Below are 26,069 nucleotides of genomic sequence, written 5' to 3'. Positions count from 1 at the left end.
AGGAGGAGGACTGAACTGATAGCTGGAACTATAACATACTTTTGGCAGACTCAGAGGCAGAGCCGGGGTGCACCGGGCACTGCGAGGCAGGAAGTAAGTGAAGGGTCGAGGATACAGGTGGGGGCTGTACTGCTCCTCAGCGAGGCTTTCAGGAGACAGGAGCTGAATCTGTGGTCCGGGCCCTTTTGAGGCCTGGAAACGGGGACTTTATTATGGAATAACGTGCACACTGAGAAACGTGGCAACATTACTTACATAGGCCTGATATTCGTAGTATTCACGAGGACTGGAAACTAACATACTAGAGGTGGACACAACTGTAATTGCGTCTTTAATCAGAAATGGGGAATAACATATGCATATTGGTCATGCACACATAACACATGATGGATGAGGCGTAGGGACACAGAACATGGCAAAATTTACTTTTCCACATTTACGTGACTTAGATGTATTGACATTACAAATAACAATGGATTTTTTTAAATAATTAATACTTAAATAAAAGTTATTGTAATTTATAATGGCAATAGCTTAAACTTTTGTAAATAACTTTTGTGAAGATTACGTTCAGTGTATTTTATTGTGACGAAAATCCAAGAACAGAAGTAAAATATTAACATCTTTTTGTGACATTTGTAATAAAGCTTGAAACATTGAGAGAACATATTTGAACCAGTTGTTGAATGGTTGCACAGATTGATGCTGTGGTGGCGCTGAGTGATGTTGTGGTGGCGACGAGTGACGCTGTGGCGTTCAGTGATGCTGTGGTAGCGCATAGTGATGTTGTGGTGGTGCTCAGTGGTGTTGTGGTGATACGATAGATAGAGTGAGTTTGATAGATAGAGTGAGGGCGATAGAGGGAGGGCGATAGATAGATAGAGGGACAGCGATAGATAGATAGATAGATAGATAGATAGATAGATAGATAGATAGATAGATAGATAGATAGATAGATAGATAGATAGATAGATAGATAAAGTGAGTGAGGGCGATAGATAGATAGAAAGAGTGAGTGAGTGCGATAGATAGACAGATAGAGTGACGGCGATATATAGACAGATAGAGTGAGGGTGATAGAGTGAGGGCAATAGTTAGAGTGAGGGTGATAGATAGATAGAGTGAGGGCGATAGATAGAGTGAGGGCGATAGATAGATAGACTGCTAACAATGTCCTCTCCGTGCTATTGTGTCACCTAAAAATTGATTGAGATTTGTCCTAAAAATGGGGGTCTTCCAAGCAGCCAGACAATTGGCTACCAATGACTTTCTCCAAGATCTTAGTAGTAAACAAAAGAGAGACATAGGCCTGTAATTGACAGATACAACAGTGTCAACGTTTATTTATTTTTGTATTAATAAAGGCTGTTCATGAGCCTGTTGCTAAGAAGGTGGAACCCTCGCCAATTCGATAGAGTGGTTCAAGAGCCTCCAACGTGGAAATCCAATAAGATGGAAATCCAATTTGAAAATCTGAAGAGGGTATGGATCTGCTGGTGAACCAGAACAAGATATAATGGCATCCATTAATTGCATTAGGGAGAGAGGTATGAGGTAGCCAAGGCATGCCTCGTTGGTGCATCTGAGCACACAAAGAGGTAGATTGCTACAACATAAGGATGGCAAATACCTATCAAATTCGTTTTTGCTCTTCAGAAACCGGAAGAGAACGCAGAGGACACAATTACCTTGAGGTGACATTGAAAGCTAGAATATAGGAGGCGGCCTCGCATGGAATCAAGCACGGAAGCAAGGTTTATTTTGCTGGCAGGTTTTAAGAAAAAATGTTGACGTTCTCAAGTCAGTGAGAAAGCATACAGAATTATAGTAACGTCAGAGAATGTAATACTTAGAAACAGGAGAATCAGAGAGAGAATGGCCTAGGGATGTTCTAGTACACTGTAGATTTACACCCCCCCCTCCCCCCGGATCCGAACATGTGCAGCAGAAATGGCCAAATCATTCCTGATAAATTCCTCGACATGAGACTGGCATAAAGAGAGAGTGAGAGAGAATGTGATAAGGAGGGAGTGAGACGGAGAAAGAAAAGGAGAAATAACAAAGGATGGAAATATTGAGAGAAAAAAGGAAAATGAAAAGAAAGAGAGGAAGAACAACGGAGAGGAAAAGTGAGAGAAAAAAGGATCATGAGAGAGCCAGAATAAGACCGAGGAAGGGTGGATGATAGCGGGGAAAAGAGAAAGAAAAAGAAATACGAAAGTGGGAACGACGAGAGAGAGAAAGAAAGATTTGCGGAGAGAAAAATAAACAGGATGGAGTGAAAGGCAGAGAGAGAAGTGCTAAAGCAAGACTCCTAAAGAGAGCATGTCACTGTTTAGTTTGCTTTCTTACGTTTCGTGCTAGAATGTAAATATATTTGACAAACAGAAAAATATAGTGGCACATGCTGATAATTCTTGCCTAATTTGTGCCCACGCTGTTAATTCTTGCCTAATTTGTGCACACGCTGTTAATCCTTGCCTAATTTATGTACCGTACAAAGCGCACAGAAGTTGCCTCAAAGAACAATACAGATGCTATAGAAAAACAGCATTAATTAATTATTGTCGGACATTACAGTTGTTTTTTGAGAAAGTCTGCGCAGTGTTTGTAAACTGTGCTTTGAGAATAAAATATTATTTTATTTGTGAAAGTAGCTTGAAGAAACATTCCACCGGCGAACATTTGGACAACTCCTAAAAGAGGAGCCTGGAAAGGTTCTCGAGTTTAATACACATTGTTATTTTTTATTTGAAAAAAAAAGTACATTGTATCCGGGAAAGAGGTAAAATTCATTTTCAGGTTCGGATAACAGGCGCACGTTTGTCTCCAGCCGGGGCAGAGCTCGAAGATTTGAAACAGATGTGCTGGAGCAGCGAGTGGGGAGGGGGGGGCGTGGGATTGAGGGGGGGGGGGGGAGGGGAGGGGAGTGTAAGGAGTGCGGCAGGGGCTAAGGGAAAAGGAAAGGAACGGGGGACAGGGGTGGGGGCGTCACACGGAGAGAAAGGGCGCCGGAAGGGGTGGGAGAGAGAAAGGGGGAGAAATGAAGTAAAGAGGTGGGGAAAAAATGAATATGGCGATGTGAGAAGGAGGAGGGGTGGATCCAAAGAAAGAGGAGACAATGAAAAGCGAGAGAGTTGGGGAAAATAGTGAGTGTAGTGAACTGGAGGCGCGGGGGCTGTACAATGAGAGACAGAGTGGGGCTGGGCGAGTGTTGACAGGGAGGAGAGTGGGGCTGGGGACCAAAGCCAATGCTAATGGAAAGTAAGCCATATGTTCTACAACAAGCTCTCGGCATTGCGTGGTGGGGCCGGGGGGAGCGGAATTGCGTGGCGGGGGAGCGGCTTCGTTTGAAGTCTGATGCCGATGGTGTGCGATGTGCACGCGCCCGGCTCACATGCACTGTACCCAATCCGCATTTTGAGTGCACTTTTCAAAGCCCTTACTTTAATCTCGCCAACAAGCATTGCTAAAGCAATGCCTTAGGCTCGACCTAAAAAACATAGGCAAAGTTAACGGGCTGCACGGCCAAGATCTACCGGGTCTCACTGTGTTCTCTGTTGACACTTTTTCTTGAGTTTATCAATTGCAAAATTTAGCAACTGTTTAAAATAAGGACTACAGTAAATCCCCCACTCGCTATATTTTTTCCAATTAACAGTAATTTGGTTTAATTAGAGGCTGCGATGAAGTCTAAGTAAACAATGTGAAATTAGCGGCTCTTGACACACAGGAGCATAATAGCCTTTAATCTGCTTAGCTCCTCATTGTTTTTCAGTGCGTCTATTCAACAATCCCTTTCAAAAAGGCATAGGGAGTTGTCAGGTGCACACGAGGACAACAGACAACATAACTGGGAAGACAACATAACCACAACAGCACAATCGTAAAAGAAGGACAGGATTGGTGCAATGATTTTTGCACACTATATGAAGTGACATTTTTCAAATCCCCCATGCACCGAAAATGAAAACCCTTTGCTGTATTTCTAGTTAGATCATGGGCAGCTTCTTGAGAACAAACACTTACAGAAGATATTGGGCTAAGTGTGGTTAACTACCTCACCCACTAACAATGCACCCTGAGTCGCTACCAGCGTTTAAGATTTATATTCCAGCCGTTACTTTTTAGTTTTTCACATCAAGGTGCCCCTAGCATGCTTAGACATGGTTCCAGTAGTTCATTGTTTCATAGGGACTCCTGCAACATCTCAGTGATGAGGACCAGCAGGGCACAAACACACTTTGGGGTTGCTTGTGTTCTCATTTAAAGAAACAAAGCCTAACCAGTTGAGCTGGACTGTTTGTTTTGGTTACTTTGTTCTTGTTTGTAACAGCAGGAAGAGGAAGAAGATCATGGACTGGAATCGCCTACAGTTATAACTTGGAGTTGAGAACAATCCAATCACTTAATCCTCCCCTTTTGTTTTCTTGCAATGCATGGTAATGCAATTAAAAAAAAACTTCTTTTGCCCCACATCCGGACACCAGCAGTGGCAAACGTTGGCCATTCCACTCAAATTCAAGAAGTTCAATCTCAAAGGAGTTCCAAGCACTGCTGAAGGAAATGGGTGGCAGACGTAAAAGCAAAGTGAGCGTACGTATATGCTGACATCTTAAGAAAGGTTTGGTGCCTTGTCTTGCCTCATCAAGAACGAATGAGCTGAAGTGACTATCATGGGTTCTAATTCTAGCTATTACTAAATGCACCCAATATTTAATAACTTGTGCTTATGAGAGGCAAAAATAATTGCCAATATAGGAAAAAGTTGGAAGATTGTTCCTTAGGTCAGGCGCACTGGTACTGTGTGGAAAGCAGCTGAAGTAATACATCAGAGAAAGCCAAGCAATATTTTAAGGCTGATTAACAAAAGCATTCATGTGTAGGAGAAGTAGTACTAAAGCAGGAGTTATTTACACATTCTAATTTGTCTATGGGAGTCTAACCAAAATGCCCAGCTGCCTATTAGTAAAAGTGCAAAGATCTATGTCTATGACCTGTATATAAACATTACCATTTTAGATGCTTTGGGGCCAATTCACAAAGTCATACAATAATATGGAAAACAAAAGACACTGAAGGAGTAATATTTTACGTATTCCAAAGTGACTTTCTGAATAGGCCCTATTATCTGCAACAGTCAATCATGTCTCATTCCATTGTCTTTTGAAACATAGCAGACTTAGAAAGGGCCCTCAACTCTTTACACTTGGTATCGGTCCTTACGAGCTTTATTCAACAGTTTACATTTGTCATGGCATTCAGAGTGATAGGGTGGAAATCCACCCAATGTTTCCTCGTGCCTACCAAGACCCGTAGGTATTGCAGACTCTCCAACACAGCAGTTACCCCACCAGGAGATGCACTATCCACTATTGACAGTTTTTTAAGGCATATGTATTCCCTAATTGCACACCAAGCTAGCTACTCGTCTCCTCATCTCGATGCCCAGCACAACATGCAAGCCCCTGACACTTGATACTGCAAGAAATGGTCAATGTTAAGGAGATAATAACATTCCAATATAAGATGGTCAAAGACTTGACCAGCAGGTAAGCTGACCACATTTCTTGGGCCTCTACCACTCAGTAGCACTGAGTCTGACTGAATCATCACCACAGAGTTCAAATGTATTTACATAAATAAATGGCTTTGTACAAAGCGAATATATGTTATTTGATAATAGTTTTAAACTGCTTTTTTAAATATTTTAGTAGAGTTTTATTTTTTTGTAGAGTTTGTGAACAGTTCTCTTTTTGGATGTTATAGTACCCACGGTTTTGTTGGGTTTCCCATGGTTTCTTCCCAACCATTTGTAAAAGTGAAAGGTTGTTCTTCCAATCGAAATCTGGTGTACAATACATTCACACCACAGGGCTCTACAAAGTGTAACTTTTCAATTTCAACGCACAGTTCGTTTCAAAGTATTTTTCTGTGTTAAGACTGTTATGTGCTTTATCCATTGGATTGTCAAACCCCATTGCCAACTTGTATCTTGGGCGAAATGTATAGCCTCTTTTCTGAGGCTTATAGAATTTAGCACACAATCCATTCACTGAAAATTAGAGTCCTACGTGATATGGACCTTGCACGCCAACATTTTCAAAACCATCTGAGGTTGCATTTTGGTATTTATTACTTCGTCAGTACGCTGCATTTGAACCAAACAAAGCAACATCTTAAATTTCACTGTACGTGTTACAGTATTGCCAGCCCTTTCCAGCAACAAAAGAAAGGTCGCCGGACCTCCTGCACATCACGTCTCCTACATCCGAGCTCTATACCAGGCTGCTGATATGTCTTGGTGATTTAGTTCTACCCCTCTAGTTACAACATAATCTCAAAATCTCACTTCCATTTTGCAGAAATTTTAATGGAATTTTGTTTTAAATATCTGTAAAAGTAATTTAGTATATCCTGGAAATTGTAATCCAAGTCACTCAAAATAAGGTGACTACGGTAATGTTTGGACTATGGGCCACATGTTTAAACATTTTTGCCAGTCACAAACAGGCCGATTCACAGAATCAACTCGTTTGTGAACATAAAGAGGCTTTTTGGCACAACAGAGATTCAGTAACTTGTTACGGAATCTCAATTTGGGTTTTGTGATTCGGTATTAGGATGGGGCGTGTTAAGGGCGTCCCTTCCTAATAGCTACTCGCCATGTCCTGTACGACTACAGAAGTTTTGTGATCAATGTGCAATTGCAAAACATTCGCTTTTTACTACCAAATTCAATTTGGTGGTAACTCATTCGCAAACAGGTTGGGGTCCGCAAGGGACCCCTTTTCCTTTGTGAATGCATGCTAAAACTTTCTTTAAGAGCAGGCAGTGGTTCCAGGGACGCTTGCCTGCTCCTAAAAATGAAACTGAAATGTTTCTTTTTAAACGCATACCGTTTTCCTCTAAGGAAATAGGCTGCGTTTAAAACAAGCATTTGCAATACAATAGGTCTCGCAGTAATTAAGTTTGAGCTATTGGCATTGCTAAATATTGCAACACCAATTGCAACAAAAGTCTATAAATTGTAAGCCAAAATTTTTTTTATTTATTTTTGTAGCAATGGTGTCATGCTGCGCTTTAGATGAATATGTTTAAAAGTAAAGTGCGCCATACTGCGATTGCTACAATAGTTAATTGTGGATGTGTTAACAATTGATATGTGCACTGATGGCTGTGGGTGTGTGTGCCTGTATAAATTGTGCACTGATGGCTGGTGGTGTGTGTGTCTGGTGGAAATGTGCACTGCCGGCTGGTGGTGTGTGTGCCTGGTGAAAGCGTGCACTGACGGCTGGTGGTGTGTGCTTGATGAAAGCGTGCACTGACGGCTAGTGGTGTGAGGGCGCCTGGTGAAAGCGTGCACTGATGGCTGATGGTGTGTGGGTGCCTGGTGAAAGTGTGCACTGACGTCTGGTGGTGTGTGCCTGGTGGAAGCGTGCACTGAAGGCTGGTGGTGTTTGTGCCCGGTGAAAGTGTGCACTGACAGCTAGTCGTGTGTGTGTGCCTGCTGAAAGCGTGCATTGACGACCGATGGTGTTTGTGCCTGGTGAAAGTGTGCACTGACATTGTGGTTGTGTGTGCCTGGTGAAAGTGTGCACTGACGGCTGGTGGTGTTTGTGCCTGGTGAAAGTGTGCACTGACGGCTGCTGCTGTTTGTGCCCGGTGAAAGTGTGCACGGACGACTGATGGTGTCTGTGCCTGATGAAAGCGTGCACTGACGGCTGGTGGTGTGTGTTCGCCTGGTGAAAGCGTGCACTGATGGCTGATGGTGTGTGCCTGGTGGAAGCGTGCACAGACGGCTGGTGTTGTGTGTGTGCCTGGTGAAAGCGTGCTCGAACGTCTGGTGGTGTGTGCCTGGTGGAAACGTGCACGGACGGCTGGTGGTGTTTGTGCCGGGTGAAAGCGTGCACTGATGGCTGGTGGTGTTTGTACCCGGTGAAAGGGTGCACTGACGACTGATGGTGTCTGTGCCTTGTGAAAGTGTGCACTGACGATGTGGTTGTGTCTGTGGTTGTATGTGTGGTTGTGGATGTGTGTGTGACAGGAATCCACTGTAATGCTTAAATACGGTGAAAGCGTGCACTGACAGCTGGTAGTGTTTGTGCCCGGTGAAAGCGTGCACTGAAGACTGATGGTGTCTGTGCCTGGTGAAAGTGTGCACTGACGGCTGGTGGTGTGCGCCTGGTGAAAGCGTGCACTGACGGCTGGTAGTGTTTGTGCCTGGTGAAAGCGTGCACTGAAGACTGATGGTGTCTGTGCCTGGTGAAAGTGTGCACTGACGGCTGGTGGTGTGCGCCTGGTGAAAGCGTGCACTGACGGCTGGTGGTGTGCGCCTGGTGAAAGCATGCACTGACGGCTGATGGTGTGTGTGTGCCTGGTGAAAGCATGCACTGACGTCTGGTCGTGTGTGCCTGGTGGAAGCGTGCACTGACTGTGTGGTTGTGTGTACCTGGTGAAAGTGTGCAGTGATGGCTGGTGGTGTTTGTGCCCGGTGAAAGCGTGCACTGACGACTGATGGGGTCTGTGCCTCATGAAAGTGTGCACTGACGGCTGGTGGTGTGTGACTGGTGAAAGCGTGCACTCACGGCTGGTGGTGTGCGCCTGGTGAAAGCGTGCACTGACGGCTGGTGGTTTGTGTGTGCCTGGTGAAAGCATGCACTGACGGCTGATGGTGTGAGTGTGCCTGGTGAAAGCGTGCACTGACGTCTGGTCGTGTGTGCCTGGTGGAAGCGTGCACTGACTGTGTGGTTGTGTGTGCCTGGTGAAAGCGTGCAGTGATGGCTGGTGGTGTTTGTGCCTGGTGAAAGCGTGCACTGACGACTGATGGGGTCTGTGCCTCGTGAAAGTGTGCACTGACGGCTGGTGGTGTGTGACTGGTGAAAGCGTGCACTGACAGCTGGTAGTGTGTGTGCCTGGTGAAAGTGTGCACTGACGGCTGGTGGTGTGCGTGTGTGTGTGTGTGCCTGGTGAAAGCGTGTACTGACATCTGGTGGTGTGTGCCTGGTGGAAGTGTGCACTGACGACTGGTGTTGTTTGTGCCCAGTGAAAGCTGCCATTACTACCACAGCGCTCATGTGTCGAGATGCAGCATTAGGAGCAATAAGTAAACCAGGTACCCAGAGAACATTTACTTCTGTGATTTTCAGCGCTTGTCACTTATATAGCTAGTTTAGCCCTTAAGCAAGAACTAATGGTCTGATAAGAAGCGAATGGTAAGAGTCAACCACGTAATGTCACTAGGGGTAGAAGACCCTTGGTTACTCTAGAAGAATTTGATAAGATATCTCCAGGACACTGTCCCTCAAGAAAGGATAGTGTTTAACTGAGCAGGTCGGATGTACTGAGCATAACTGGACCCCGGAATGACAACAAGAGGGAAATGTGTACCGCCAGCAGTGGCCATCAAAGGCTACTTTTGCATACCTAAAAAAAACCAAAAAACACACGAGGAGACTACCGGTCATTACACAGAGACAGAGAAATTAAGATAGAAGAAAGGTACAGAGCAATACAAATTCAACCTCACCAAATCAAGATGATTCCCATCAGCCCACCACACTGGCGGAGCATCGTCATCTGGGAGCTGGTAACACAAAATCAGTGCAGTCCACCCCTTGTTAGGGGGTACTCTACTGCACTAGATTCAGAACCGATGATCGGCCCAGCCACAGTGTGATCTCAATAAGCGGTGCTGTTGATTTGCAGTGCAAAGTGAATGTGAAGTTTAAAAATGGCTACTAGGACAAACAAAGAAATTTTAAATAAAGGTTATCCTAGTGTCAAGATTAAAACATAGACTGATAGTTTGAAAGAATAACTATCTTATGGCAATAGAACAAAGGTCGACATGTTTCAGCCGTGTAGGTAACAATGACCCGGCTTTCGTCAGGACCAAAGAGATTATACAATACTGCAAAAAATATTAAAAAAATTGTGTGGAAAACAAAAATATTGATTCAATCAAAAACTTGTATAAACGTGGTTACAAACCACGCTACCAGAACCTGGTGAGCATGGATGTGTAAAGGTTTCCGTTTTATTGGAAATACAGTTTCTTTCCCATCTTTGTGTGGGAGTACGCCTCACCTCACCCGGCAACTGCTCGGTAAATGAGGCCCCGTCGGTACCCCATGCATGGACCAAGCCTCACCTCCCCTTCAGTTTGGTCCATGCCTGAAGTCTTCTCTCTGGTGTATTCTCATCTGAGTTTTTCATTCATCATCCGAAGTGGCTAAGTACCAAATTCTAGACACATTTTAAAAATATATACAGTGTGAGAAAAAGTGGTTGCTTTAATCAAGGTTACTATTAAAAGTTTAATATCAAAATGGTTACCATTTCGAAGTAAAATTAAAGGAGTGTAAACGTTTTAAACTCAATGTAATTTTTGTATTATGAAAAGTCAAGCGAGAACATAGCATTTCATTATTCAATTGCAAGAGATGGTATTAAAATGTTTTGTTATGTACCGATCAGAGCAAACATGCTCATATACTGGACAATAACATGTACCGTTAAAAACACACACACTTAAAGTAGCCGGTTCTCAGCAAATGATTTGTAGTATATTTCGAAAGTCAAAGATATTAGTTCAGGGATGAAATAGAGGCACTTGCCCCAAGATGACCCAATGTTTTGACTGAGACTTGGTCACTACTGCAGAGTGTTTTCAAATAATTACCTAATTACGCAGCTTCGCAGAGACTGCAATTTAATTGTCTGTTATTTCAGAACACAAGGGCCAAGGAATCAAATTAAAGCAATTTAACAGTTTACCTTATTTCGCCATACTTCTAGGGCTACTAAATTCGGCTCAGTTGGGCAAGAAAATGATCAGTCTTTTAGAAAATCCAAACTGAATATGCACGAGATTCATTTACATAAGCGTGAGATTCATTTACATGCTCCCGATTTAAAATGGCAAATATCTGCATATTCATTGGGTAGCCTCAAAAGCAGACTAGATTGTTTTAAGAAGATGTCAGCTAGAGACACCAGCCATATGCCTTCGCTTAGCAGATGGAGTGCATTCTTGGCCCATCCTAACCGCACTCGAACAAAAGTGGTGTACAACTAGCGCAAGCAAGTTTTACATATTTTATGAAGAATTTATTAGGCTTTCAAAAAATGTATATTTCTACAAGGTAGTCGTGCTAAGTAAACCGACTCCCCAAAGCTCTATCAGAAACAAAATTAAAAAAACAAGCGGGCGTGCGCATGTTGCCACAAGAGGGCGCCGGTGTTCCATTACTTTCTATAATGCAGATAAAGTATCTAAAATAGAACCAGCGCGCCTCGCGCTGAAGTTAAACAAGCTCTCGGCATTGCTGTGGCAGGGGAGCGCATTCCTTTGAAGTCTGAAGCGGGGGGGAGGGGGAGCGCATTCTTTTGAAGTCTGATGCTGAGACCGATGGTGTTTGATGTGCACGCGCCTTGCTCACATGAACTGTGTCTAATCCGCAGCTTTGGGGGACTATTCGGAAGCCTTACTAGAATCTCGCCGAACAATGCTTACGCATTGCTTCAGCGAGACCTAAAAAAGCATTGCTTTATTTAAAAGCAAACACAGACATGGTTGTCTGCTGCCACCGGCAGGTCACCATCCCCGTCTTTTTAGTGATTCCCAATGGGTTCTAAATTGCAAACTAAATCATGAATATTATTGAGGTATGTCTATTTGCAACCCACTGGGAATCGCAAATGAAACTCAATAGTTTCGTACATTTGAAATTGCGATTTCCTAACTGCGTTTTACAATTAGAAACTCACAATTTCTAACATAGGTATATGTGGCCCTTAATGTCTTAAGAGGGTTGCATTGCAAGTACTTGTTTTTTCAAATATGTATCAACATCTTCTGTCATTACGTTAGAAGTCAGATATTCAAGAGGATCTCCAGTCTCATTGCCATTCATTAAATTCAAGCAGTGTTCTCCTCAAACAAAAATTATGAAATGAGTTTACCATGTAGAAAACAGATGTTAAGAGAAAAGCGTTTACCAAGCAAACACTAGTCAGAACAGTGTAAACATTGTAGGGCGCAGAACATACCTTTGGATTATTCCTTTCATAATGGGAATCTTGTTTGTTAGCTCCCATCATGCCCACCATTGCACCTGGGAAAAATGTTTTTATGCGATCAATAGAATAGCATGTTACTGAAGGCACTCAACATCTCGTCCTATTGGAACCAGTCAAATACAGACCCACCATCTAAAGTACATAAAGGATATTCCTCCATCAGCCTACAATACCTCATACATTGTATGCTTCATCCTAAAGTATTATCCGTGGTGCTTGGCAATGTCCTATCATATGTAAATATACCATAATGCTGCCTCCTTTCCTAAGCAATTCTTCAAGCATTTTAATAACACCAGGTACTTTCCACAAATTTAATGATGGAGATAGGTTCACAGTTCATGGAGTCTACCTAAAAGCCTTTCAAAAGACTAGTATAATTTGTTTCCTAATGATGATAAGGAAACGAAATTCAATGTAAAAGCCAAGCTTCATTAGTATATTTAAACGGTAAGCTTGAATTGGTCTCTCTAAGAGACTCGAAATGTTCGGTTACTAGCAATCGGTGATGGGCTTGTTTGGTTAGCTCCCTTTAAGGGTCAGTACCTCGCCAGCAACCCCTCGCACACAACCACAAATTGTAACCTTTTGTAGATTAAGTGGACGTTAGAAGAGGTGCTGTATGTCCACTTCTAAAGAGAGCCTGGAGAAAGCTTGCAAGCAAGTAGAACTCCATATGAAATAACACAACTGTGGAAGCTCAGGGTCAAATTGACAGAATGCAGTGTGACCCTTGCTGAATACTACTCAAAAACAATTTGTCGTATGTTTCTCCTAACCCAGTTTGTACCTTTCCATGAGTTCTGGTTGAACATTTCCAAAGGAGCCAGTGAAAAGTATCCAGATGTGCCGTTGCAGCATGATAGCCATGTTCTTAGATCACACTATGTGTCCCTACAATCCAGACCACACTTGAGGATCTGTTTAGAAGTATCAAAACAGTCACAAATAAATTATTCACTGGCTACTTCATGTGATTTGGTAAGGACATTACTGTACACTTTGGAAACAATGTTGAAACTCTAAACGATCCAAGAAGCAGTACCGCTTCCCGAAGGAACAAGATAGATTCTCCTAACAGCGACACTTTTTGTTTCCTTAATAAAAGTATTTTTTTGCAGATCAGATCGCTCCCTGACAGGGGTCTTATCAGCAGGTTAGTAGGTACAATTTTATGTCACCATGTTGGTTTGGCCAAAAAATAACTTGGCCACCCGCTCCCTGATAGCTTTTTGTTGCACAGAGGCACATGTGTTGCAGGCTGCAGGATAAAGTTATAATCCTAGGCACCATATGGAGATTTTACAAGGACATCTTGCAATATCCGAAACAGGGTGCACATCTGGAATTTTTCAGAGGAAACATTTAACCTAGTTGCTGTTAAAGTGCTGAGGAATTAATAAATTCATCAGCGAGACACCAAAAGTGTGCTCTGGACCCGCATTGATGAGATGCAGAAAACAGGAACTGATGCCAGGATGTCAGTTGGTGCCTAATCTACTCCGGTGTTGCCATGTAAGAAGGTGCCTTCCAGGTGAAGCTGCATGGTGCCACCTGGTGGCACTGAATATATATTGCTGGGGAAATATTTTCCAGACCAGTCTGAAGCCAGGAAAAGATTTATTTTATTTATTTTTATTTAATGCGATTTTATATAGTGCGAACATTACACAAAGGTGTCAGAGCGCTTTACATAAGAACCTGTTGCAAAACATAAGGACTTAGGATTACATGCCTTACATAAAAGATACAATGAGAAAAAATTGCAAATGTACAAGATGTAAAGTCACTCAAGGAAGAGATACAAATGGATATACTCTAAGAGTCACATAGGAATGGTAGGGAATACAAAGTTCTACTGCATATACTAGTGATTAGAGTTATCTCTATATACATAGGAAAGGGATACGAATGGATATACTCTAAGAGTCACATAGGAATGGTAGAGAGTACGAAGGTCTACTGCATATATTAGTGATTAGAGTTACCTCTATATACATAGGGAAAGGATATTCATACGGTGAGGAATCTGAAGGAAAATGTAGCTATAAATCAGAATGAAAAGTATCTTTGATGGGGAGTAAACTGCAGAACTTATCTTCAGACGTAGAACACCCTGAAAATAGAGCTCTGGTTTGGGATGGAGTGATGCACTACTGGAAACCAAATCGCATGATCATGAATCCGCTTTAGTGACAAACGGGACAGTCATAAATTCTACTGTGACTTGGGTAACTCAACTAATGGAGCAGGTGATACTGTCGGAGAATACCATGATGGGCACTACATTTTGAATACTGTGGTTCTTTTTGATCTACAAATCAGAGGTCATTTTCTCACTGTTACAAAACTTCATACAATCGGAGGTGTTCGATGAGCACAGTAGGACAGTGTTGTAGTTGATAAAGGTCGGCTGACTTCTCACTTGTGGCTTCCAGGTGAGGATACTTTATTGATGTACTATTTTGCAGAAATTAGGTACTCCTGCACTGAGAGAGGGAATTAAGAGATGGCCCCCAAATTTGTACTGACTTTTAGGAACAGCAGGATCTACATACTTTCCGCCCTTAATCGAGCAACACAAGATCAGAAAAAGGAACTGCCGACCATTAAAAAGAGCTGCAGTCTCTAAACTGTGAAGTCTTGATTAATGTAATGAGGGCAATTCGCATGCTTTCACATAGCTTGCTGTGGCAGAAACTCTTTTACAAACTATGGAAGTCTTTTGGTTTCTGCGTGCCGTGGCCACGGGCTTTGATGCTTAACATGCTATCATTTATTTAGAGATGGCACAATATTCACCCCCTCCGACCGCTGGTTTAGAATGTGAGTCATGTTGTGGATCACTTAAGTAATTCTGACTTTGGGGTTGGTCTCCTTGCTCATTCACTTTCCCCAAAATTATGACCTGATGAAGTGTCAGTTTAAATGTTTTAATAATAGGTTTTGGTTTTTAAGAAGATATGCTGCATATGCTTATAATGGGCTCTTGATATGGATTTGTGAATCAAGAAACATTGTAATATTTGGTCTTTGTGGGCCCCATAAAATACATTGGTAAAAGAAATGATTTCATCAATGTGCCCAGTGAAATGTCTTACACATAAATGCCTCGCTGGTGATTCATCCTCTTATGTGTTAACCACCTCTCAATTAAGACCCTTATGTGGATCTAACCAACTTCGATTCTTCATCAACAGTCCTTCAGCCTTTCAATGAATTCTTCATCCAGAAACTGAAGCGCAAATCCTCGACAAGATTCTAGCAACAGCATCGCAGTAGAATGTAGCTACATAGAGAGGGTGTCCACTCCCAGTCATGCCCCTCTGCCTCACTTTCATAGTTAATTTTAGGTTCGACACACCAGGGCTGCAAAACACTTTTTCTTTGTTTCCCTCAAGTCTCAGCTTCTAACTGGTCTGAAATAGCCTTCCTTGTCCCATTCATAGCCCCCTCAGTTACCCTTGAAACACATTTCACAACGTTCACTTCCCCTGGATCGCGAGGTGCAAGACCCCACATTAGTGAGATCTTCTGGTTCAAGGTCAAACCATTTTTAATATCTCCTTGTCTATGGAAGCAATCCATCAGCCTTTTAAAAAAAAGTAAGAATTCAAAATCAGTGAACACATTGTCATCCTTTTGTAGCTGCAACGTCAATGCCACCATATTTCAATTTGCTGTGCACAGAACATCAGATTTCTACTTAAAATCCAACTGTCAGTCAAATCTTTACATGCTTTACCTAGTTCTTGATTTAATAAGTCATTTGATGTTCATCAAAGCCTGACAGTACCCACTCTAAACTGCTTCCTGCCTAGAAGTACGGTAAAAGGCTTCAAACATAATAGGAACAAAGATTTCAACCCTATCACTTTCATCTTGCTTGATCCATAACTTATCACTGGACAACACACTCATTCCAATTTCATGCACAATATGCATTTTGATCAAGTGATATAACACTATCTACTACTTCCACCAAGAACTAGATGTCCGAAAAAGATATGCAAGAGGAAACCTAAAACAGCTGTAAATTCCTAGGTTTGAACCTTGCAGTTCTAGAGAGTACAATCAAGGAAAGGCACTGCAACGTGCAGTTTTACAGAGAATCACAACGGTCACGCTGTGATTGCTTCACTTGAAAGGTTAACTGGGTGTGGTCACTTTTCTTCCTTCTTACCTCCCCGTGCAAACTGCTAACCAATCAATATATGCAAGCAGTCCACAGCGGATCACTTGAAAGTTCTTTGGATAGAAGCTATGGATAGGGTATCTTCTTGGGAGCGTGTAAGCAACATCTGCATGTGTGCAGTTTCAGAAGAAGTCATAATATTTTAAGAATCCTGTGAAAGATAGTGAGTTCAATACAATGTTCAAAGTAGACTTTCCATCAATACAATACAGCCTAGTGACTCAGAATCATTCTAGAACTGGGCCACATTGCTTTGAACCGTGCACCTCCCGACCTACTGCTAAAGCTTTCTCAAATTCTATTTCCAACTTTTCCACTTGTTTTGTGCTTCCATCTTTTTTTGCAAAGCATTAAGGAGCAAAAGACAGGTACTTGATTATGCTTCTACACTGGTATGGCAAGAAAAAGCTTAACTAATCACCACACTGTCAGTCAGTTCTAGACCCATTTTACCATAATATTCCCCTAACGCTCATAGTATTGATACACTAGTAAATCCCACACACAACTCTGACTTTTATTTAGTTTTATCTAACTTTACTTTACAAATATAAATCCATGCTGGCTGGGACAAACTATCATTAATAGGTGCAATGGAATCCAAAACACAACCTCTTTCTCCTATTCAGTCAGTTTACTTATGAGGTAAATACGACCTAAGAACCAAGATATAGAGGTATGCAAACAAATATGTTTTGAACTGTGATCCTGAAAAATCTTTGTATATTCTACAACCTTCTTCGCTGCTATGACGTGTTTATTTTTTCTTGCAGGTCACAAAAGTTGGACTTCATTAAATAATCCATCGAAACTAGTTATCCTGTAATGAGACTTTAGAGACAGCTAGAGGATCAAGATATTTGTGTTACAAAATGTGTGTGAATAATGAACGTTCCATCTCCTTTGTCGGCTGTGTATTTCTAAAGCTTTATGTTAAGCACTTCTTATACCTGACAAAGCAGGCTAAGTGTACCCTTAATACATTCGTTCTAGTCTTAGGCCTCAGCTGTCCCATGACCTTGGCATTCAAGGTCTTCCGAGTAGGAAAAATATCATTATATCAGATCCCGATAGTCATAATTCTAATGTGAGCATCAATCTTCAAATTAGCTAATTCAGCATCAAATTTTGTTTTTTTAAATATCTTTATTTTGTTTTCTTTGTTCATTTTCAATTCCATCAAACAGTAAATTAGGGTGCGAAACAAGTACAAAACATCAGAGGAGGCATGAACACACAAATGCGCCGACCCAGGTCGAACATACAGCAGCAAAGTGCAGCAGCAAAGTGCAGCATCAGACAGGATGAAATACAATAATAGCTAAGACAACACCTCGATACACATAGGAATAGTAGGTCATGTTGACAGGGTTGTGGCATCCATTGGGAGGTGCAAGTTGTAGTGTTGTAGGCATCCCCCCAGATCTTGTAGAATTTTCATGATCATGGAATTTATATATCCATCCCCTTTCTCCTTTCTTTCAGGGTCGGGCCTCGAGTGCGCCCCTATGGCATGCCACATTACGCTATAAGCCCCAGGTTGCAAAAGAGGAGGTGTGCCCTGGGAACATCCACATCTCCCGGTTAATCTAGAAAAACATATTTGGGATCCTTAATTACGCTTTCTCCCACCACAAGACCAAGCTCCCATACACCCGTAACAAGTATGCCTTAATAGCTTGGCAACCCCAGAACATATGAATAATGTGCCCCTCACAGACATTCCAGGAATGCCACCTTCAATATGGCCACTCCTCTAGAACATGGGGTGGACCCAGCAACCAATTGTGAGCATTTATGCATATTGATGTATGTCAAAAGAGAGGCAGAGATTTCCTCTCCTGACTAAAGGCCTTTGAAATACATTTTCCAATTGTTTCCTAGAGTAACTTGCCTTGTTTTAAATAACTATAGAAGTTTGTAAAATGTCAAAAGAAACTAGATGATAATCTTGAACATAAGAAAAAAAAATGTTCAATGAGGAAAGAGGCATCTGATTATTATAAAGTCGTGCATTAGTGTGCTTCCAAATTAGATTGAATGAAAGGTCCTAATATAATGAGCGACATTCTGCAAATCAGTCTGAGTGGATGCAACAACAGGAATCGAGTGGATGTGAAATTATTGAGACCATTAAAACAAAAGCTACAAAAATGAGTGAATTTTCACATACAATACTAAAAAAATATTTCAGTTGCAGCAGCCACACCCAGCATCCAATAGGAAATATTGAAAATATATTTGAAACCAGATTCATTTCAACATTGAACACAATGGTTTTATTAAGGTAATTATTTTGTTTCTCCATCAGTAATAAAATAGTATTTTTGTCACATACAATGTGCATGTACACTATTGCATATAAATAATGTTCATACCATTCACATTTGCAGGCACATCATAAAATACGTATAATGGTAATTTGGACATGGTACATGGTACCATGGACAACATCTTCTCCCACCAGCCATATATAAAACTGAGTTGATGACAGGACAAAAGGAGCTCCCATCACAATTGACCCTCTTACAGAGTACCACTATAGATGAAGTAATTCCAGGTTAGTATAAACTCAACTGTATTTATCCAGTACCTTACAGTGTTTTTTTAATAAAATAGCTAAATTCACTCAAACTTGGTTCATTTTTTTATTTTATGCATATTAACACACGGGGTACTGGTGGGTACACAGATGAAACCTGGAAAATTGCCATTTGACAACAATACAGCAAGAAATACAGCATAATTGGACAATTTGAGCAAGGGAGGAGACATTAACACAGTTATAATCCTCATAGCGAATGGAGGGTTATCATTGGCTATATATTGTAGTCACAAAGCAGACCCTGCAGAAAAATTGACATCATCCTCAAGGCTATAATATTCAACCCACCTCCCTTATATTTTGGTAAATTAGTAAAGGACACCCCATGCTCTTATAAGTTACCCTTTCGGCCACCATAAACAAGTCCATGCTCCTCCTCCCCTAAGTGAGCTTGGGCTCTTCTGAAATTCCCCATCGCATAGCCAAGTCTTGTTTGGCCACAACTAAACCAAAGTTACACAATAACAGTTTCATTTGTGACATGTCAACATGATTAGGTATCCCCAAAAGGACATATTTGAGGGTCTTCTGGTATCTGCGCCTCAAAGAACCAGTATATCTGTATGGCCGGGCGTTACCATAGTGTCTGGACACAGTCTCCTATTCTCTCCCATAAAGCAAACAGTTCAGTGAGGCTCCTCTATATATTTTATGCAGGTGGGCCCTGTCGTAGTAGATCCTATGTAGGATCTTAAATTGGATAAGACGCAGTTGGGCTCTAATACCTACTTCTCTCTGCAACATCAAAGCCGCCTCCCAGTCAAGATCCTCAAACATACCTGCATCGATCTCCCAGGCCGTCCTAATTTAATATTAAGAGGATAGCAAGCATGTTGTTATTAATAGTTTTGTAAGTGTAGGATACTGCCTTGTCTCCAGTAAGAGAAAGACCTTCACTTGGTTCATTTTTTAAAAGATATGTCATACTATACTATTCAGATTTACCGGAATGCAACTTTTCACATTCTAGAGATGAGTTACTACGTCTTTGGTTTACTCTACATATTGGTAACAGTAAACAGGTTACACAGATCATAAATATTCGCTGTGTGTTTAAAAAGATCTTCCAAATGGGGCCAATGTAGAGGTGTGTATATCTTTGCTATCATATATAACAGCAGTGGTCAATGGTAATCGGTTTGAAAAGCTGTCTATTAACTACTCATCTGATAACCCTTGATTATATAGTTTTAAACATCATAAACAGCTCTGTTTTTTAAAGTCTCTATAAAACTTGAATTAGATTTCCTATAGCAGTTCTGATCATTTACAGCAGTCCCTCTTCAGGATTACCACTTTGCATCATTTAGCATTGGTTTTGATTAAAATATATGCACCACACTTTCAGTTCTTAGTGCTGCTAATTCATCCCTTATAAAATTGTATAAAGCTTGCTGGTCCTTTTCTAAGCCACTCTATGTACAGCCCTATATAATAAGTTCTCAAGAATACAATAATTTGCTTACTTTGAGCAAAATGAGAAGTGAAAACATTCAGCACTTGAGTGCTTGATGAAGTAAGACTCTTTTAAAACTATAATTTTTGGTTCAAAATTGCCAGGAATAACAGCAGGGTCCCTTCTGCTGGACGGGTTTAGGTGCAGTGATGCCAAGTATAAAACTGGGAGAAAGTAAGTGCACGACAGCCATTAGAATGCTTGTAATCAATGAATATTGGGTTGTCTTCAATACTTTCTAGTCAAGTTCTAGGGTATGAGACTACCAGAATCTTACATTTAAAGCAAAATACCTATGAATTTACTGAAAAAGTGGCAACACTAAGATGTCAAGATAGGCTCCGGTGTTTGCTTTTAACCAGGGATTGCATTAAAGCTGAAGAGTTATTTACGTTTTTAAGAGCAGGCTGATTTTGTCATGTCAACTTCTTCGTTTTTCGTCACATGATAATGTTTATCTTTTGCGGACAGACAAGGAGTGCTTGGACACCTTAGAATAACATATTTAAAACATTAAAGCAAAGGTAGAAAAGACACACTGAATGCTGATCGGTCGTTTTGGCTTTTTAAATTAGTAAGCCACTCATTTCCTAGGAGGTGCTGTGAAATTAACAAGCTACTCACTGTGTGTAGGATAAGTACTCAGCTGAACGCCTGTGTTATTACCCTTCATTCTCAATCCACTTGCAAAATCAAGATTTTTAGCCTGTACTTATTCATGTATACCTACATCACAATAAAGCGTATACTCCTTAAATTTAAAGTGAATACAATTCTAATTATCTAGTCAGTTTGGCATATGTTTAAATATATATCATTAATCTTCTACATCTGCATGAATGCTTCGAGTCTCTTTCTACAGAAAATACAAGAATAATGCACTACTCCTATGTATTTAGGACATAACTTTTCTTTCTCATTATTATTGTATACAGGTTTCTATATTCTAATAATATGTTTCCAATACATTGGTGAAAACATCTTAGAAAGGTGGAAATCTGATACTAAACGCTGTAAATATGGTTCCATAATTAATATACAAATCACCAACTTAAATCAATGCAGACATTTGTTGAAATATGGCTGACAAATGAATCACTGCTTACCTATGGTCGAGATGGCTGAAGTCTTGTAAATTCAGTTCTCTTGTGTCTTGTGTGAGATATATTGTGTCTACATCCTGTAATATATTTATAAAGAACACTTCAACAAATTATATAAAATGCAAATTGTATAGTGTCTAAAAGCTGTATTTATTGTACCAAGCGAATCCATACAGAAATTAAAGAGAACATTTTTCACTGTTGCAATAAATCATATTTAAAAGTAGCAAATGAACACTATGTGTTAAATTAATAAGGATTCATTATTGGTTTAATTACTTATGATGGGATAATGTCACATGGGCATCACTGTCTGCAAATAATAATACAATTCTGGCATTAGAAAAACTCCTGCCGAAAGAGTTCACTTAAATAAATGTATCACCTGCTAACTTTTAACTCTCCAGGAATCTCAAGAGCCTTTTCATAACTAAAGCAATGTCCTCAGTTAATTGCTTAAAACGTTTGTTCAATTAACGAAACTAAGAGGTCCCTTTCCAAACATATATATATTTACTTTCAGATCAGCACAATGTCATACAATTGCTCTGCTGCAGTGTTCTTGACTTCAGATAACTCTGCAAGAAACAATTATAAATACGGCAGAATTTAGGTGTATTTTGAAGTTCTAAAAATCTGGGAGGAAATGGAACTCATTTTCAGATTTGCACTATAATGACAATCTGGAGCAGACAGAACACTTTAAATCACCTCTCTTCATCAACCAACTGATACCCACACAAGGAGTACTATGCTGGCCAGAGGCAGGCACGGGAAATGGGAATAGGATAAAAGAGAGATACAGAGACACTGGATATCTTCACTGTGCCCATTCTTAAAGCTGGTCTCAGCCTGATCTGAATTGCTATTTAGAAAGAGAATTAACTCTTTTACTATTTCCGCTTTCAAGTTCCAAATCAATAACGCCAATATGGCACATGATATACCTTGTGAAAATCTCTGAATTTCTGACTCCCCATAATAGGTTGAAGCTCAGACACTTCCTAGAAGTGAAATGTAAATTGAATCTCTATTACTGATACAAGGGAATAATACAAACTACAATACTTGTGTCTATGTCATGAACTACCTTCAGTAATTTGTAAATTATGTTTGGCTTTGAAAGATTCTTCATGTAACAAGTTCATCCACTGTAACTTAAGAAATACACATATTATTAAACCTTCCTTTCTGACAGCAAGCAGTCATCACCCAACGCTATCAATAACTTAGAACCATTTTGTGAGTAAGAAAACATAAATAAGTATATAGAAATGAGGATCCTTCTTGCTCTGCTTATTGAGAAAATAGTGCAGTGTAGAGTTCATATACTCAGGAAAGTATGAATCCTGAAAACAATGTATAAAACATCAAAATCTAAATCATTAAAAGCAGAGCTATCCAGAATACTTCCCTGAATACAAAAGTATTTCATATCTCCAAGCAAATCTTTTTTATTCCAACTATAGCAACAGGAATCCAACTGCAGCAACTAGGTATCTTAATTGCCTCTTAAAGAATGTCCTAAAACACAGAGAACTTGTACTCCGCAAATCCAAGATGGTTGCCACCATTGCAAGTGAGAGACCTGTGGTGCCCTGTGGCTTGTAGTCTGTTCTTATTCTATCCATGTTCTTCAGTAGTGCATACACAGAAGACTTGAAACCTCACATCAAGCTGCTCCCACACCATGCAAGCACCACTGCACTCTCCTGACTGAAGAATCACATACTCAAGAGGTTCATTGAAGTGTGCCTCTTAGTCAGTCCTGTCATCACAGTTGAGTACTGTCTGCTGATCATGACACTCATCTCCTTGTAGGTCACCAAATTAGAGGCAGGTACACCTTAGCAGTTAAGTTGAAAGATAGAGAACACAATGGGCTTATTGGGCGAGTGTCAAAGCACATGATTAAAACTACACTAATATCAGGATAGCACCCAGGAGGCATCCTCAGGATGTTTTTGTCAGCCACATGGGACGTTGCCTAATTACAATGTCTTGTTAGATTAGGAAGAGCTAATTCAGTTGTTGTTGTTAGAGGTGTTTCACAAGACTGAATATTTAAAATCTTACATCAAAAGTTCTGTTTTTCCCTTTGGGCTGAACGTCAATGGTACTCATTATCAGTCAGAGGTGGGGGTAAGGCAATCCTATGTAGGACTTGTTAACACCATGGCATCTACCCTCTGACAGTAATTTGGAGCAGCAGTGTCACAGAACATAACAAACAACCATTTTAAAGGTATTCAGTGCCCCAAAATGATCATTGTATAAGAAAAAAGGTCTGATTCACAAAGCCTTGTATGTTAGTAAGTGTGCCTTACTCCAGAGGGTGATTCACTTTTGAAAGACCTCATGATTTTAGTGAATAAGCTTGTTCTACTTCTGAAACTACTGACAAAAAAACTCTGAAAATCAGGCCTGGATAGTCTAGTGTAACGTACACCTAAGCATCTGAGTAAGCCGTACCGACCAAAATCAACTTTGTGAATTGGGCTCAAAGTGTTGTACATATGTGATACTTCACCAGGAACCATTCGAGACTGTGAAGGGTTCATCTGACATGACGTTAGTACATTACCCTGAGAATTATGTTTGTTGAATGTTTTTTGACAAAAGACAGTAGGTCAAATTTCTCAGAACATCAGATAGATCACTTACTTGAGGGTGCCAAGATACTCCATAATAAGTATAGTGTTCTCAAGTCATGGAGTTAAAGGTGGAATATTTTGCACAGCATAAGAAAGTAATTGCTATGCTACACAATTCACGTTACCCAGTGTGGAAACTGCCTACTCCATCACCCCCGTCTCTATAGGCATGAGCTCCCATAAGCCTCACTTCTATGAACCCACTAGACCTTTTTCGACAGTGTCAGAAGGAACCAAAAGGTGCTATATCAGCCAAAAGGCAAGATGAAGTATGTCCATATGCATAGCTGAGCCCATGCTGACTTTCTACTCTTACTCAGTTCCTTTCTCTACATCTGAAAAAGTACTTGCAAGCAAAATCTTTTTAGCATTTTGATTATTTGCTGGTGCTTGAACATGTTTACTATCTACCTTGTTCCTTCACCAATGCACATCATGCAGATTTCTAAGCATGCTGTTCCTGCCAGGGCCATATTTCAGCATGTAACATCCAAAAGCTGTGTATCAGGGGATGTGCCATTACTGTGAACTTTAAGACCGCAGAAGACTCTGAGGTAGAGTCTAAGAAGCCTGTGGTGCCTTAGAATGAGAAATATTCCAGTATCAGGTAACAAGACATACCTAGTGCTACAGTAGAAAAGAGACTGTGCTATGTGTATAAAATATATGCTAATTATGCTTTTTTTATATTGTGTGTAGAAATCTGGCTGATTTCTGAGTTACAATTTCATGAGCAGAATCAGCCCTTGTGTTCAAGGACAGTTGAGAATGCCATTAATATTGTTGTGAGTTCCTTGATACATTGTCTGAGACAAAGGCTACAGAAACCTTTACATAAATGGATGCTTCGGAAGAGGGGTGGTGACGCATGACTGGTTATGCTGAAAGGCCACTCCCTCGCGTGCAATGTGCGGCTTTTACAAAGCACACGTTTGAACAATTGGTGCAGAGTTTCAGTTTCCCTCTATGAGGGCTATGTAGCAGAGATCTACTAGTGCAACTAACTGAGATCTCGGTTTCTGACCCAGGTATGAGAGTCCTGTCACCAGAATATCGACATAATGGGCGTCAATTCATCAAAATGCCAAAGGTAGCATAAGTGACATCATAGGCCATTTGCCCTTAATGGAATCACAGAAAGTGATGTCATATGACCCTTGATACTATTTTGTTCCCAAGGAACTCATGTCATATAACCTTAACCACGATGACATCACAATCTTCTATGTTAGATGCGACCTACGCTGATTTGATCTTTGAAATTTTCAGGAAGTAAATCTCAGCCTGTACTGTAGTGAGCAGGCGAAGCCAAAAAGCCAGCCCACTATTAACAAGTTCTCTGCTCGCCCAAGAAAATTGTGAAACGAATGTGGTCATGTAATGCATTTTAAAGCACAATTTTCAAATACATTTGCTAAAATTCCATAGGCTCTGAAATGGCACTCATTACATTTCCAAATCCTTTCATGGTGTGCCAAGCAAATAAAACCTGATGCTCCCTAGGTATAGGTCCCATTTTTTTTAAAACTGTGCCACCATACATAAACAATTAGATCCATTGTACCAGGGACAGCATTTTGTCATTGAGGCACTATATACAATGGGTGTTCCAATATTCCAGTGCCAGAAAGTTTCCATTTACGCTATCTATATATCATAGGTGACCTTTATTGTACAAAATGACCTCAGTATCTCATAACGGCATTTTGTCATGCTTGCCCCTCTCTCATAAGTCAGGCTCCCTCCTTTGTGCCAAGAAATACCTCCAATGTACTAGCACCAGCAGTACTTCTAGTATGCCACTAACAGTAATTTACCATGGGTGCTTATTATTCTAAGAATTAGCTCCAATATGCTGCCCATAGTTTGTCACATGTGTCTGTCAGGCTATGAGTTGCCTGCACTAAGCCAGCACCATTATTTTACCAGAGGTTGCCTCTATAAGACAGGAATTACCTTTCGTGCCCCAGGG

General features: G+C 40.8%; 1 protein-coding gene across 2 annotated transcripts in view; it reads right to left on the bottom strand.

Annotated features, from left to right (window-relative positions):
- Positions 1–26,069, bottom strand: part of CARMIL1 (capping protein regulator and myosin 1 linker 1) — a 1,033,060-nt gene that overhangs the window by 573,118 nt on the left and 433,873 nt on the right. For both annotated transcript variants that reach the window (XM_078687906.1, XM_078687907.1), the window contains exon 8: positions 21,447–21,520. In XM_078687906.1, coding sequence (XP_078544032.1) covers positions 21,447–21,520 — 74 coding nt within the window. The remainder of the gene's footprint in view (positions 1–21,446; positions 21,521–26,069) is intronic.

Source organism: Lissotriton helveticus, chromosome 4_1 (assembly GCF_964261635.1).
Source record: "Lissotriton helveticus chromosome 4_1, aLisHel1.1, whole genome shotgun sequence".
NCBI lineage: Eukaryota > Metazoa > Chordata > Amphibia > Caudata > Salamandridae > Lissotriton > Lissotriton helveticus.
This window is presented reverse-complemented; position numbering and strand designations above follow the sequence as displayed.